We start from the raw sequence: 15,983 nt of genomic DNA, 5'->3' as shown, positions 1-15,983 counted from the left end.
CTAGCTAATTGTTATGTCAGGCACCTGTAATCTCACCTACTTGGGAGGCTGAGGCAGGAGAATCACTTGAGCCCCAGAGTTTGAGGTTGCTGTGAGCTGTGATGATGCCATGGCACTCTATCCAGGGTGACAGAGTGAGACTCTGTCTCAAAAAACCACAAAACAAAACACAAAGAACCCACTGATGTCTTCTGTCCTGTGGTCAGTGCTTCAGTCTCTCCATTCTCCAGGGACAGCTGTGCTCACCCTGCTTGGTGTCTGCAGCTGAGCTGGGGATGAGGCGCTATGGGGGCTCCCACATGGGCCTTGTTCTCCCTTGAGGGCCCTATGTGTCTGGCCCCCAGCCCTGGCCTGGCTGGCTGAGTGTTCTGCTGTGTTGATGGGCTGGCCCAGACTCCCTCCAGAGCCCACCGACATAGCCTCCACCTGCAGGGTTCTCACGAACTGTAGAGAGACAAGACCTGGGAAGACATGGGTGGGATCCTAGGCCATAGTTCCCCAGACTTCATACTGACATCTCTTCCTGCACTAATAGGAAAAGGGGGCAGAAGGACCCAGGGAGCTTCTGGAAGGCAGCCTGGATCTGACTCCCAGGAGGGTGATGTCCAGGGAGGGATGTATGCCGAATACCTGCTCCGACTCCTAATACAGGAGTCCTGGGGCCAATAGTTTGTTATCTTGGAACTTTGCTTGGCACTGAGTTCAGGGTTTTGCTTGAGTTCTCAGCTAAGCTTTCTTGAATGTGAACGTGGTGGGGCTTCCTCCCAACCCAGCTAGCCAGGCCCATCCTTCTGTGAGAGGACCCCAGCAGTGCCCAGTCTTGGGAGCATGTGGCTACACAGTCTGGATACACATCCCACATGTGGAGAACAGGCCGGCAGTGCTGAGTACTGGAACCTGTACTTAACTGCTCAGTCATCTCCATGGTTTCCAGCTTTACTTGTGTCACTGAGGGACAGTGGCTGGAGGTGGGTGGGCATTTGCTGTGACTGAGCGTCTCTGTCCTTGACCACACATGGGCCCAAAGGAGGCTGATTCAAAGGGCAGTGTGTTTTGGCCTGAGGCGAGTTTCCTGCAGGGCCTGTCCCAAGGCTGCCACTCTGTAGGTGTGGACCCTGGCTGCCTGTCCTCTAGGACCCACCCTTGGTGTACTACCAGGGCTTCAAAACCAAGGTGTAAATGGTGAGACAGGAGAGTTGTTGGCCCAGTTGCCCCACGAACTCCCTGAGGCCTTGCACAGCTCATGAAATAGACCTGGCACCCACTGTTTCCACAGCACCTGTTTGTCTCAGAGCTAAGCCCTATTCTGGTGATCTGCCTAAGGACGTATGGGTGTCCTTGCCTCTGATAGCAGCACCTTCCTTGGCTTCTCCAGGGAGGCTATTGGCCTTCCTGGTATCCTTGCACGCCTGGCTGGGGTGCCTGGTGATTTTTGGCTCAGGGGTCAGGCTGGCTGTGGGCAACTTGTTCTCGGTAGCCTGGCTGTCCATGTTCTCGGCCACAGTGAGGGAAGTCTATGTGCATGGTGCTCCTGTCTGAGGCTACCAGGCCTGTATAGCCCTCACAATAGCTGTGGGTACAGGCAGAGTTCAGGGTGCTCCTCCACTGGCTGTCTCATTTGCTTATAGTCCTCTCCTGACAGAGACCCTGGCATTCGGAGGCCTGGGCAGGCTGGGGTGGCATGTACCAGATGATGGGACCCTCAGCTTGCCCTTTGCATCATCCCATGGCCTTGTTCTTTGTGGGGCCTTGCCCTGGGTTCTGGGCTCCTCTCCTGGTCCCTGCTACCTAGCCCTAGGCCATGGCACCTTTGGCCTCTTGTATGCAGTACCTGGCTACTGGTGTGGTCAGTGGTGAGCCTGGCTGTCCCCTGCCATCTGTGGCCTTGTATAGCTTCTGGAGTAACTGTTTTCTCTCTCTCTCTCTGACTCCCTCCTCCTGCTTGGGCTGGGTTGGAGTGTCTGTGTGCCTTGAAGTTCCCACACAACCCCTGGTCCCAGAGTGGCTTCTCCCAAAGCCTAAGAAGGGCTGCAAGTGGACTCCTGGGCCTAGGCTACCCTCACTTCTGACATACTAGCAGGAGCCCCTTGTCTCACTGGCATCGTGAGGGGCAGTGTCCCTGAGTGTGCTCCTGGAATTCTGACAACAAATAGGCCTAGGGTGCCCAAGTGGCAGGGAGCTCCACCAAGCAGGCAGATGCACAAGCAAAGTGAAACTCAGAATGCTGCATTGGGGCTGGAGGGGCCTCTGGATGTCCCAGTGGGCAGAGGATGTGGCCCAGTTTCTCCTCCTTGGGTGAGGCCTTTGCCCCACAGCCCCAGGCCCTCCTCTGGGGGAAGGAGCACCCTCTCAGAGCTTGCCTCTGAGCCTGTCTCAGGAGCCTCCTGCTGAGCCCACCCTCAGAGTCCCCAGCACAGGAAGCTTACCCCCACAGTGGGCCAAGCATCTCTTCAGCCCGTCTCAATCTGTTCTTCATGTCCTGGGCTGAGATTTCAGAGCATGGGGGCTGCAGACCAGACCTGGCAGGCCCAGTGCTCTGGTGTTCTGCAGTCTGGGCTGCATCCAGGCTGGGAGGAGGCCTTGCACTAATCCCCTCTGGTCTGGCTTCCCCTAGACTTTGCGGAGTTTGTTTTCCTGGGTCTCTTCCTCACAGAGATGTCCCTGAAGATGTACGGCCTAGGGCCCAGAAGCTACTTCCGGTCCTCCTTCAACTGCTTTGACTTTGGGGTGAGTAGGATGCTTGTTAGGGACACCTGCTAGGGCCCTGATGTATGAGCCCATCCTTGCTGAGTGCTTAGACCCATCACATGACACAGCCCCCTTCATGCCCAGGGAGGGCTGGGCTCTGTGGTCCCATGAGTCAGGAAGGCCTGATTAAAGACAGAGCAGCCCACAGAGGTGACAGAGGGAGGTCTGGCCTGGCCTGACTGCGGGGGGTGCTGGCTGCAGCTGCTGTTCATGTTAGAGGTTGCCCTCTTCCCTCCGACCTGTCTGATGATGTTCAGAGTAGCTGCAGGCTCTGCACTTCCTCTGTGTCTGGGGTCTAGGTAACCTGCAGAGGCCTCAGTCTCTATGGCAGAGCCCAGTGGGGCTGTGCTTTTGGCCTCCCACCATCCCGTGGCTCTGGCCCTGGGCAAGCTGGGTACATACATGGACCCTTCTGGGAGAAGAAGATTAGGCTATGGTGGCTGTGTCCTACTTGGGGTAGGTATGGGGTGAGCCTGGCCTACATTCTGTTGCCAGCCCATAGATAAGGAGCTGACACAGTTTGCTGAGCTAAGACCAGGGTGCAGGGCCTGGCAATCCTGAGCCCCGGGGATCCTAGGATGTGGCAGGATTAGCATCTGCCAGGGCTGCATTCTAACCTATGGGAGGCTATGAGTGGCAAGTAGAGGTGCCAACCCCAAGGAAGGACTTAGTGCTCTGCAGAGTCTGCAGTAACCCGGGGGAGGGAGGGAGGACCTGGAACCACATAGAAGTAACACTTCAGCTTGGAAATTCAGCTTAACTTGAAGTGTCTTTCTCATGGGCACCACATTCCTACAGTAGACAGGACATTGTCCATGATTGTTACATCCTCATGACTCTCATGGTGTATATGACTGGCCCAGGGATGGCCATCTGGTCTCCCTGGGCGCCTGTGCTCAGCCCTCCTCTCTGCCCTCAGGGGGCACCATGCAGTGTGTCTGAGTTCTGGGAAGGACTGGGTGGTGGCAGCTAAGGGTGAGCTCTGGGGAGGGGACGTCTGTGACTTTGACAGCTGGCTAGGAAGACACTAGCTCTTCTTACCCTTTGTCTTGGTCACAAAGAAAAGCTAAGTAAGTGCCACAGGCAGAGGGAACCCAAGAGATGGAGAGGTTTCAGGGCGTGTTAATATTTTACTTTATTTTTTGAGACAGAGTCTTAAGCTGTCACCCTGGGCAGAGTGCCATGGCATCACAGCTCACCACAACCTCAAACTCTTGGGCCCAAGAGATTCTCCTGCCTTAGCCTCCCAAGTAGCTGGGACCACAGGTGCCCACCCCAACACCTGACTATTTTTTGTTGTTGTTGTTGGTTTAAAATTTTTTTTTTAATTTCAGATTAATATGAGGGTACATGTGATGAGGTCACATTGTTTGCATTTGTAAGGTAAAGTCCAAGTTGTAGTTCTTCCCTTCACCTAAGAAGTGTGCCATATACCCACGAACTTGCTGAACCCTCTCTCTCCACCTTCTTCTTTTTTTTTTTAATTAAATCATAGCTGTATACATTAATGCAATCATGGGGTACAATGTGCTGGTTTTATATACAATTTGAAATGTTTTCATCAAACTGGCCATTTTTGGTTGTAGTTGTCATTGTTCAGCAGGCCTGGGCTGGATTCGAACCTGCCAGCTCTGGTGTATGTGGTTGGTGCCCTACAGGCACCAAGCCAGGGCATGTTAATATTTTAAATGCATTTTGATTTGATCTGAACTAATGGATCCCAGGACATGGAGATAATTTGCACATACGCAAACACATTATCTTAAAACTTAGCAGCTTAAATTACGAAAATCTATTATCTCATGTTTCTGTGGGTTAGGAACCTAGGCATGATGAAACTGGGTGTCTGGGGCTCATGGCCCCTCAGGAGGTTTCGGTGTAGTTGAAGGCCAGGGAGGCCGTCATCCTAAGGCTGGATGTGGGCTGTAGAGTTTGCTTTCCCACTCATGTATGTGGCTGCCTTGGCCCTGGCCCTGGCCCTGGCCCTGGCCCTGGCCCTGGCCCGGGGCCTCTCACAGCATGTGAGCTTGTGGTTAGAGAGGGAACCAGAGTGCTCAGGACAGGAGCAATAGGAGCCCAGCTTCAGAAGTGGTGTGTGGGATGAATTCCCACATAAAACTAACTAAATGAAATGTGCTCTTTTAATTCCAGAAACTGAGTGAAAAAGACTTGTGAGTATTGTGCGTTTTTGTCGAGGCCTAAGCGACCTGGTAAAGCATGGTCGGGGCCTGTAGGTAAGGCTTAAACAGCCTCCTACATGGAACCCCGACTGTGCAGTCAAGTCAGCCTGCCAGATAAGGGTTGAAATGGTGCATCTGTGCAGGGGACATGCCTCAAAGGTTGATGTGAGTGAAAAGGAAAACTATCTTAATGATGTGAGTAAAAGAACACTCCATTGTTAACAGGGGGCCTCCAAGCCAACAGAAAACAGTCATTAAGCCTGTTTCTTGGGAATTTAATTGAGCACAGGGAAGAAAAAAAGTTTTACTCCCCTGTTTATCCTGACCTTTAACTTTGACAATAGAAATCAGATAATGTAGGGTTGTTTTAGGTCTTTAGAGAGGAATAGCCTGAGGCTAGTCTTAAGATGGTTATCTTACTTTCCCAGACTTTCTTTCTTTAGGCTAGTCTTCAGATGGTTATCTCGCTTTCCTGGACTTTCTTTTCTATAGTTTAATCTCGCTTTCCTGGACTTTCTTTTCTATAGTTTAAGATAAGAATAGAGGATGTTAGGATTATTGATCAATGTAGTGTACATGATTAGTTTATTATAAAAGATGTCGGGAATAAAGACATTTTGCTACTACTGCTACCCAGAGTAGTAGTCGTTTCTTGCTTTCACACAATTCTAGGAGTGAGCTTGCACCCACGGCCAAGCCGTCCTTCTCTCCCCACGAGAAATCACCATCCAACAGTGTTGCCTGTTTTGCTGTATTCTCTTTGTTAGGAGCAAGCCATGGGGCCCAGTGGTAGTGGTGGTTCTTAGGAACATGACTCACACAGGGTGTGAGCACAGAGGGGAGGGTCTCTGGGGACCCTTCTAGGACCTGCCTGCCTCAGCCTGCCCTCTGGCCCCTGGTGGACATGCCTCTCAGACTCCTGTAGGTTTGCATCATATCAGCTCCAGGCCTAGAATCTCATCAGGCAGGCCTTGGTGTGGTGAGGGTCTGTGGGCCTAGCTCCCGAAGGGCAGTGCCTCCAACTCTGCCAACCTGTATGACTAAAGAGATAAGTTCTCTCCCTCCCATGCCCACAGCACAGCAGGGGGCACAAGGTACCTGCTGTAGATGTTCCTGTTTGAAAAGAGAACAAGGGAAGGCACAGCTGGTCCACAGCAATGCTGTAACCCAGCTGGCAGGTGCTGGGAGTTCTGAGAAGCCCTCTGGGCCCTTGTTTCTACCTTCCCAGGCCAGTTAAATTATACCCTAATGTGACAGCAGTCATCCCAGGCTAGAGAATTCAAGTTCATGCTTGTGGCTATTGACAGGCCTCAAAAGATCAGTTTTCAGGCTCAGAAGGGTTGTTGGCAGGGCTCTGGTCCTAGTCACTGGTCCTCTCCAGAGTCTGCTGGGCATGTTTATAACACAGTATCTGGGGGGCAGGAAAGAGACCCTAACCCTAATCTGACCTAATCTCAGATGTGGCATCTCATTACTTTTGCTGTATTCTCTTTGGCACCACCCTCAAGGGGTGGGATGGCACATGGGTATGAGCATGGCGCTGTGTTGCTGGGGGCTGTCTTCAAGGCCACCTCCTGTGTAAATCACTGGGTCCAATTTTGAGGAATAACGGAAAACAGGAGCCGCTGGAAGACTGATGACAAGAAGGAAGGATGTTTAGAGAACTAGTCTTAAACCCTAGGTAGGCATCTAGATAATTTGCTGGTGTTGAGAAAAGTTGGTGTGATCACCAAGAACAAATTTTGGCCAGTCTGCCCAGGTTGTCTTGCAGGTAGGGTTATCGCAGGTGCTACAGGTATTGGCACACTTGGATGTTGGCAGGAACTTGATATTCTCTGAATGGTGTGTTTTGGGGCAAGATAGAGGTGTGCAGCAGACGCCTGTGCATTTGAGGTGACTGGCACAGATGGTACACCTGCCATTCCTAGACACTGGGCAGTGGGTGAGTGCTATCCTGCCCACATGTAGTTACCATTGTCTTGGTGACTTGGCAAGAATATTGATGTTAAGCTGATCAGATTTGCAGTTGATGTGAAATTGGTGAATTCAGAAGTGACTGAAATTTTAGAAAATATGTGCACCAAATGTGATGAGACGGAATTCAAGAGGTTTATGCTTAACACTGATTGCAGGAGTGTGAATAAAAGGAAACGGGAGTCACACAACAAAGTGGACATGGGTCCTTAGTGCTGACCTTGAGCCACAGGGTGCAATGTCCTTGGGAGTGACCCATTTGAGCCCCTTGTGTGGCTCATCCAAAGGGAAGGTGGTAAGGGTCTTTTGTGCTCCAGCCCCCCGATCTGCCCTGAGTCCCTTGCAGCAGACATGATAGGACAGCCCTTCTCCCGGTCCATCCATGGCCCTTGGGGGAGGCTGCCCCCTCCTCACAGACCCCAACACCACCAGTCCCTGCAGGGTCCTGTCCACCACCCAGATGGCAGGCTTACCTTGACCAGTCACTGGGACGAGGAAGAACTCATGATGTAGTTTCTGAATCTGAATATCTTAGAAGTTGTGGGGAAATAGACTGCCGGTGTATGAGGGAATGGCCTGATGGGCCTGTCTGGAATGGTTTGCTGGCTATAGAGCTATGATGAGGCACAGGGGCTGCATCAGGTTGGGTGGTGCTAAGAACTGCCGGGAAACCTACAAGTGGCCTTGGTCCACGTCCATCTCCCTGGTGTGTCTGGGAGGGGTGGGAGGATAGGTTCTGGGGCTGGGGCCTCCTGGAGGCCGGCTGAGCATGAGGCTGCGCCTCCTCTGGCCTGGTGTGGGGGAGTGTGCAGGTGAGTGTGTGGCTGAGTGTGCAGGTGAATATGTGGCTGAGTGTGTAGGGGTGTGTAGCCAAGTGTGCAGGTAAGTATGTGGCAGAGTGTGCAGCTGAGTACATGGTTGAGTGTGCAAGTGAGTGTGCAGCCAAGTATGCAACTGAGTGCTGAGTGAATGAGTGTGCAGGTGAGTGTTTGGCTGAGTATGTAGGTGAGTGTGGCTGAGGGTATAGTTGAGTGTGCAGCTGAGACTGCAGTTGAGTGTACAGCCAGGTATGCAGTTGAGTGTGCAAGTGTGCGGCCAAGTGTACAGGTGAGTGTGTGGCAGAATGTATGGCCAAGTGTGCAGGTGAGTGTGTGGCTGAGTGCAGCTGAATATACAACTAAGTGTGCAGACAAGTGTGTGAATGTGCAGGTGAGTGTGTGGCTGAGTGTGCAGCCGAGTATGTGAGTGAGTATGCAGGCCCTGGAGGCCCTGAGGTGACCCCATGTTGTTGTAGGTCATTGTGGGCAGCATCTTCGAGGTGGTCTGGGCGGCCATCAAGCCAGGAGCCTCCTTTGGTATCAGCGTGCTGCGGGCGCTGCGCCTGCTGCGGATCTTCAAAGTCACCAAGTATGTCTGTGCTCCCGCTGTGAGGCTGGCCCTTGTGGTGTTTTTTGAGGGGTTCATGGTACCTAGAGCATTTTCTGGGGCTTCCACTGGTTTCCAGACAAAGGCTGGTTGTAGAGCAGTCCCCATTGGGCACCTTGCCCCCTTGGGGCCTCCTGGACTGCCCTCCGTGCTGCCTGCTCTTAGCCCTTGCCAGCCTGCTTGCCCCCTGCAGTCTGTGTCCTGTGGCCTCCTGAGGCTGCCAGGCCCTTCTTCCCAGCCCTCAAAGGTGACTTTGCTTTGCAGTCAGTAGAGCCAATGTCCTTGTCATTGTGCCTGTGTCCTTCCCTGCAGCCCACCCCTGGGGAGGACAGGGAGTTTTCGCCGTAACCCCTGACCTGACATGGCCTTTCCTATGGACCCAACCTGGCATTTGCCCCAGCCCAGTGACAAGGCAATGACAAGACTATGTCTTTATTCGAACCCTGCTTTCTCTGTTCTGCACCAAAGCCCAGGCTCCAGCCTCTCACAGAGAATAGGCCCGGCTGCCTGGGCCTACCTTCTCTGGCAGCCTCAGTGGCTGTGGCTAGTCTCTAGCTCTGCCCACACATGCTAACAGGGCATGGCTGCCTTCCAGGTGCCCAGTGTTGCCCCTGCTCCCCAGGGAGATCCACCTCTGCATGTGCCCTGGAGGCTGTGGCTCAGGGCAGGATGTGATGCTGCCAGGGAGGGGCTGGGGGTTTCACAGCGCTGGTGGGAAGAATATAATCAGAAGCAAGGGCTGCTGCAGACTCAGCATTTTGGCCACAGCCAGATGCCATAGCAGGGCCCCATGCTGCTATGGGGTTACCACGCCCTGCGTTTCTGGGGCCTGTACCCTACACAGCCAGACCACAGAGTTGCAGCAGTTGGCTTAGCTGTGTGGAGCCTGAGACACTGGCCTCCTGAGGTAGACCACAGTCCTGGTGGCCTTTTCCTGTCCATTTAAAACCCAAGCATAGGCCTATCTGTGAGTGTAAAAGTATAACACAGAGGGCTTGGACCAGAGGCCTTTTAGCTGTGTCTGCAGACTGCTGCAGAGCCTTTTGGGCCCTGTGTCCAGGCCTCCTTCCCTGCCATGCTGCTGATGGGGCCTCCCGGGAGTGAACATAGGCCTGCCTCCATCCAGCCTTGGGGCCTGGCATCTTAGGCTCTGTTTTCTTGCGGGAATGGGTGACCCTCATCCTGGGGCAGGCAGGCCTAGACCCCTGCCAGTCCCAGACTCTTCCAGGCCATTTTCCCTTAATCCTCAGGTGCCTTCTGAGAGAATCCATAAGGGAGGGCCAGATGTCTGGGGTGGGCCCAGTGGTGCCCGAGGAGGGTGAGCACAGGGGGCAATGGTCTCTGTCCTGCAGGTTTCCCATTCCAGAGTGATGGGGTGGCACATGCAGAGGTGCATATCCCTGGGGAGCAGGGGTGACACTGGGCACCTGGAAGGCAACCATGCCCTGGGAGCATGTGTGGGCAGAGCTAGAGACTGACCACAGCCACTGGCAGGCACAGTCCCTCAGCTGCTATCAGCATCCAGACCAGGGGTCCTCAAACTTGTTAAATAGGAGGCCAGTTCACTGTCCCTCAGACCGCTGCAGGGCCGGACTGCAGGGCCCCGGGACGAGTCGGCAGCTAAGCAGGACAGGCAGTGGTGGCAAAAACACCTGACAGGCCGGGTAAATGTCCTAGGTGGGCTGCATGTGGCCCATGGGCCATAGTTTGAGGATGCCTGATCTAGACCCTCAGTAGCCTTGGCGGCCCTGGATAAGAGCACGAGTGTTGGGGGAGGAACTGAGGCTTCCAGAGAAGCTGGGTCCAGGCAGCCAGGCCTGTTCTCTGTGAGAGGCTAGTGCCTGGGCATTGGTGCTGGTCCCTGTGCTTGCAAAAGACTTTGCTGAGAGGCCATGCCAACTTTCGTCTGGTCCTGCTGCGGTTCTCTTGTGTTGGCCTGGGCAATTGGCAGCTGGCTAGCATTGGCACTGAGGAGAGGAGGGCAGGGTGGGTGTCTGGGACTACACTTGGCCTTGGCCGCCTGATGAGTGGTGCCTTCATCCTCTAAACTGCATAACAGTGGAGGGCATTGGGAGAATGAGGGTGAGTCCAGCACTGGGCATGTTTACTCTGTTGGCCCTGTGGGCCCTAACAGTAAAGTTGGAGTAGTGGGTCTGGGACCCCAGAGGGAGCCTTCACTCTCTATCTAGGTGTGGGGTCCTCTGGTTTGCAGATTGTAGAAGCCATGGGTGTAATGCCAAAAGCCCAGCTATGTGTGGGCCAGGAGGACAAGTTGGGCACAGCCTGGGGCTCAGACACAGCTTGCCGCAGGTACTGGAGCTCGCTGCGCAACCTGGTGGTGTCCCTGCTCAACTCCATGAAGTCCATTGTCAGCCTCCTCTTCTTACTCTTCCTGTTCATCGTGGTCTTCGCTCTGCTGGGGATGCAGCTGTTTGGGGGACAGTAAGTGGGTGCAGGAGGGGAGCACCATTCTTGGGGTCCCCCCAGAGAGGCAGTGCTCAGAGCAGACAGTGCTGCCCAGGCCCCTGCCTGCCCATCCTGGAGAGCAGCCCTGGGTGCCTGGGATGAGCATGTTCCCGCCACGGCTCATAGCTCTTGACGGGCCATCCTTCCCAATGCTGCTTGTTTTTCTCAGGTTCAACTTTAAAGATGAGACTCCAACGACCAACTTTGACACGTTCCCTGCAGCCATCCTCACTGTCTTCCAGGTATGGCCTTGTGCACTCTTACCATGCTCAGCCCTCACTCCGTTGTCTTCCTCTGTTCCCTGTAAAGCCTAGACAGAACCTTCCACAAGCAGAAGACGAGTGTCTCAGTGTGTGGGTCTCCAGTCCCTAAGACCCTGACCCTGGTGATGAGAGTGCCTGCACTGTGATGCTATCCTTTGGGGCAAGTGTAATTCCTTGGGGACCCACCTGGGCTTCAAAAGACTAATTTTCCTCTTGACCCCGGTGAAACACTCCCAGTGTCTCAGCCCCTAGGACAGCCCCAGTTTTGTTTTGTGTCTGGAAATGTGCCCACCACAGCTCCTGGGGAAAGGGGCCAATTTCCTGTGTGACTGAGCTTCAATGGCCCAGACAACCTTTGCTCTCTTAGAGGGTTCCTTTTTGAGGACTTCTGGGCTATGGTCCCACAAATACTGCCAATGTTGGCCTCACTGATAGGACATCTCATGTCTTTCTGCCTCATGAAATCTACTTGACAGGGCAGGCTATGCTCTTGCCCACAAATACTCTCAGCAGGCCTTGCATGCTCTAGGCTGGAGGCTTAGCTTCGTGCCCAGCCTCTGGGGCTGTTGGCCCCAAGCCTGGCCAAAGCTGGTGCCCATAACACATGTGAGAGAAGGCCTTTGGGTCACACCCTCTGAGGGTGGGAGTCTTCCCAGAAGATGGTTCAGACTGAGCTAGGTGATTGGCTGCCAGAGCAGCTCTGGCCTAGTGATTTTCACCTGTAGTCCCTACCATGTGCCCCAGGGTTGGGCCCTGTGGCTTTAGCTCTGAGTCATGGCCCAGCAGCCTCTTGTGCCATAGCCCTCTTAGTGCCTCATGTCCATTCTTCCTTGCTGCCCTTCCCCATCTTCTGACCTACAACCTTCTCCTTCCCCAACTGAAGCATTGGAAGCCTGGACTTGCTCACAGGCCAGCCACTTCCAAACTATGGTCTCCTAGATGTTTCTGAGCACTTAGTGGTGACAGCATCTATGTTGGTCTTTGGGGACCATGGTCTCCAAGCTGGAGCCTCCAGCGGGTATGGCTGTAGGCTTTTCTAAGACCATAGTCTGCTCAGTTTTGGGAAGGACCCAGGCCGAGTGCCAGGCAGGAGAGATGGGAAAGTGCACATCCAGACAAGGCAGCTCAGTGGGAGTGAGTCTGGTGTGGATAGTCGGGGTTGGGGGGCGGCACCAGGCTGGGGGCCAAGATGTCCAACCCAGAGACTGTGCCTGGTGGGAGCTGCCATAGGGTGTCCTAAGGCAGGAGGCCGCAAGGATGGTGGTCAGAGCTCCACTTGTGTTTGCTGTAAGAAGGGACCTAAGCACAGTGAGGAGAGGCCAGCGGTAGGAGAAAGGAAGGTTCTTCTGATCAGACAATTCTTTGAACACAGCAACAAGATAATAAATACGTAGAAAGTGAAAGGACCTAGCCAAGCAAAAAACAGTCTCTGTGGACTAGAAACGGAGCAGAAATGAAATTTACCATGGTGAGAGGTGGCAGAGACCCAGGCACTGGGATGCTGCCTGGGAAGAGGCAGGTGGGCCAGTGTGTGCACCCAGCCTCAGAGGTTTATAGGTACCTCAGCCTTCTTAAGCCCTGGGGAAGGCTTTCACTCTTGTAAGGAGGCTGAGGAGACAGAACAACTGTGGAGCAGGCAGGGCAGGCCGCTGGGATGTACCCTGCTTCTGCTGGTTTGGAGTAGGGGTGGGGAGTGTGGGAAGGAGCAACTTAAACTCTGCAGCTGGGAACCTGCAAACAACAACAGGGTAGGAACTGACACCACAGAGGGGAATAACATCCACCGTCAGAAGTTGAGATCATGCCCAGAGAGAAGGAAATAGCAGCAAATACAGATAACTTTAAACTGAATATGTTTTAGATTCTCCAAGGGGTAAAGGGAGAACCCATACAATACACACACTTGAGAAAAAAAGGTGGTTAAGAACACAGAATAGGTTAATTTGAAAAAGAACTAACTAGAGAACCTAGAAATGAAAAATATAGCTATTTAAATTAAGAAACAAAAGGCAGAGTGGATGCTGGATGTGATCTGAGAAGTAGGGGAGTTAGAGCTAAGCCAGCTGCAGGCTGGGCGCTGGGAGAAAGCAGGAGGCAGCCCAGGGCACAGGGCTGGGGTGGGTGCCTTTCAGGGCAAGCCCTGGTGTAAGCTCTCAGAAGGCCATGCAAGGCAAACAGAAATAACTCTAGACCAGTGGTTCTCAACCTTCCTAATGTCGCAATATATTTTCACTGTTAAAAAGGGTTTGTGACCAACAGATTGAGGACTGCTGCTCTAGACCCAGATACATTATGATAAACAGATGGTCTTAAAAGCTACCTTCAACAAACATATTTCCTACAAAAGAATGACTTCTCATGAGCAAGCAATGCCAGAGGTCATGAGAAACCACCTTGAAATGCCAAGTGTAGCCACTGTTAACCTAGAAGTCTGAACTCAGCAAGCTGTGAATCGTGAAGCATGACCCCCTAGGTCATTGCTGGAAAGACTACAAATGTTCAGATAATTGGTATGGTAGATGACTTGGAAGAAAGAAATATGTTAAATTAACTAAAAAAAGAAATAGGGAACCTGAACCATTTCAGAAATTGAATAATTTAAAAGTCTTCTACCTAACGTACCAATTTCAGATCGTTTTATAGATGAATTCTATTAATTGTTTAAGAAGTTATTCCAATTTTATTTAAAGCACTCCAGAAAATATAAAAAGGAAGCACCCCACTTAATTTTTTTAGATCCCCACTTATTTTATGAGGCTAGAATAACATTGATATGTTAAAACCAAGTAAGGATAATATCAGAAAAGATAGATCCCTGTCATAAACACAGAGGCAGAACATCCAGAGGAAATCATCCCTGCTCAAGTTATCTTTACAATTAACTAGACTTTTTCCTAGAAATACAAGGTAACTTAATTATCTACTAATATAATTTATCATATTTACAGATTAAGGTAGAAAAAACCCTGTATAATCAGAGAAAGCAAAAGGTCAATGAACCATATGAATGAAATGAGGGACGAAGCGAGATTGGCAGTTTGTTAACTGCTGAAACTGGGTGATGGACATGTAGGGTTCACTGTACTCTGGACTTTGTGTGTGTTTTAAATATCCACAATAACTTTTTCTAAAAAAAATAACACTTCTTCTAAATAAAAACTCTTAGCAGATTATGCTAGTATCAATGTTCTTTGGTGCAGTAGAATAAGAAAAAATAAAATAAAAATTCTCAAAATCAGCAAAGAGGAAAGAATACTGTTATTTATAGATGAAATCTTTATATATGCTGAAAACCCAAAGTGCTGTCCTTGCAGATGGTGTGGGACAGTTTGTTTATCCATATAGAAATGCATGAAGTTGGCTTCTTGCCTTGTGCCAGATATGACAATCAGTTCTAGATGGATTAAGACCTGAGTGTGAAGAGAAACCTAAATTTTTAGAGCATACACAAGTACATTATTATTAATTCAGAGCAGAAAAGCTCTTTTTAAAGAAAACAAAAACACAGATCATAAAGGAAATAATAATTTTGTAACAAATATGATACTAAAATAATTTCCGTTCATCAAAAGACACCATAAAAAGGTTAAAAAAATAGAGAAGACATTTCCAGTGTTAGTGAATTAGCAACACAGGGTCAGTTTCCAGAATGTATCAAAAAATTCACAAATCAAGACAAAAAGACAATGTAATAGGAAAAGGCAAAGGGTACAAACCAGCAACTCTAGGGAGAGGAGGTGGAGTGGAAACCCACAGAACTGCGCTTGCCCTTCCTGTAGTCAGGAAAATGGAAATTAAACCCACAATGAGATAGCCTTTGCACTGATCAGCTTAGCCAAATTTAAGTGTCTAAAAATGTCAAGTTTTACAGAAGATGTGGAGAAATGACGATTCCGTTATGCTGTTGGTGGGTTGGTACAAACAGTCTGGAAAGTAATTTTATAATATCCAATCCACTGGAATCTGTACATAGGCAGTTCCTGTTCTATGCTCTAGTTTCTTGCCCAGGTGCACAAAGAAACTTATGAAGGCTGTAGCAGTAGCATTATTCATAGTAACAAAGGGCTGGAAATCACCTGACTGTTTGTCATTGGAGACGGATGAGAGGCATGTCATCTTTGGGCAGCAGGGAGTATAACCAGCCAGAGCTGCATGGACTAGCATGAACGCATCTCACAAGAGCAATGACTGGCCCAGAGCTGTGTGGACCAGCATGTACACATCTAACAAGGGCAATGACTGGCCCAGAGCTGCGTGGAAAAGCATGGATGCATCTCACAAGGGCAATGACTGGCCCAGAACTGTGTGGACCAGTGTGGATGCATCTCACAAGGTCAATGACCGGCTCAGAGCTGTGTGGACAAGCATGGATGCATCTCACAAGGGCAATAACTGAACCAGAGCTGCATGGAAAAGTGTGGACGCATCTCACAAGGGCAGTGACCTGCACAGAGCTGCATGGACAAGCATGGACACATCTCACTTGGGTAATAACTGGCCCAGAGCTGTGTAGACCAGTATGGACACATCTCACAAGGGCAGTAATTGGCCCAGAGCTTCGTGGACCAGCTTGAATCCATCTCACAAGAGTAATGACTGGCCTAGAGCTGCGTGGACCTGCATGGACACATCTCACAAGGATAATAACTGGCCCAGAGCTGCATGGACCAGTATGGACACATCTCACAAGGGCAGTGACCAGCCCAGAGCTGCATGGACCAGGGTTGATGCATCTCACTTGGGTAATGACTGGCCCAGAGCTGTGTGGACCAGCGTGGATGCATGTCACAAGGGTAAAGACCGGCCCAGAGCTGCCTAGACCAGCATGGATACATCACACAAGGCTAATGACTGGCCCAGAGCTGCATGGACTCATCTCACAAGGGTAATGACCTGCCCAGAGCTGCGTGGACCAACGTGGACATAT

At 51.3% G+C, this 15,983-nt stretch overlaps 1 protein-coding gene across 1 annotated transcript in view; it reads left to right on the top strand.

The window, feature by feature from the left end:
* Nucleotides 1-15,983, top strand: part of CACNA1B (calcium voltage-gated channel subunit alpha1 B) — a 221,174-nt gene that overhangs the window by 71,756 nt on the left and 133,435 nt on the right. The window contains exons 12-15 of the mRNA XM_003794791.2: nt 2,615-2,727; nt 8,197-8,309; nt 10,638-10,769; nt 10,963-11,035. Coding sequence (XP_003794839.1) covers nt 2,615-2,727; nt 8,197-8,309; nt 10,638-10,769; nt 10,963-11,035 — 431 coding nt within the window. The remainder of the gene's footprint in view (nt 1-2,614; nt 2,728-8,196; nt 8,310-10,637; nt 10,770-10,962; nt 11,036-15,983) is intronic.

This window comes from Otolemur garnettii, unplaced genomic scaffold (genome assembly GCF_000181295.1).
Source record: "Otolemur garnettii isolate 467f Iridium unplaced genomic scaffold, OtoGar3 scaffold00087, whole genome shotgun sequence".
In the NCBI taxonomy this organism is placed as follows: Eukaryota; Metazoa; Chordata; class Mammalia; order Primates; family Galagidae; genus Otolemur; species Otolemur garnettii.
Note: the sequence above shows the minus strand (reverse complement) of the source record. Positions and strands in the feature narration are given on the sequence as shown.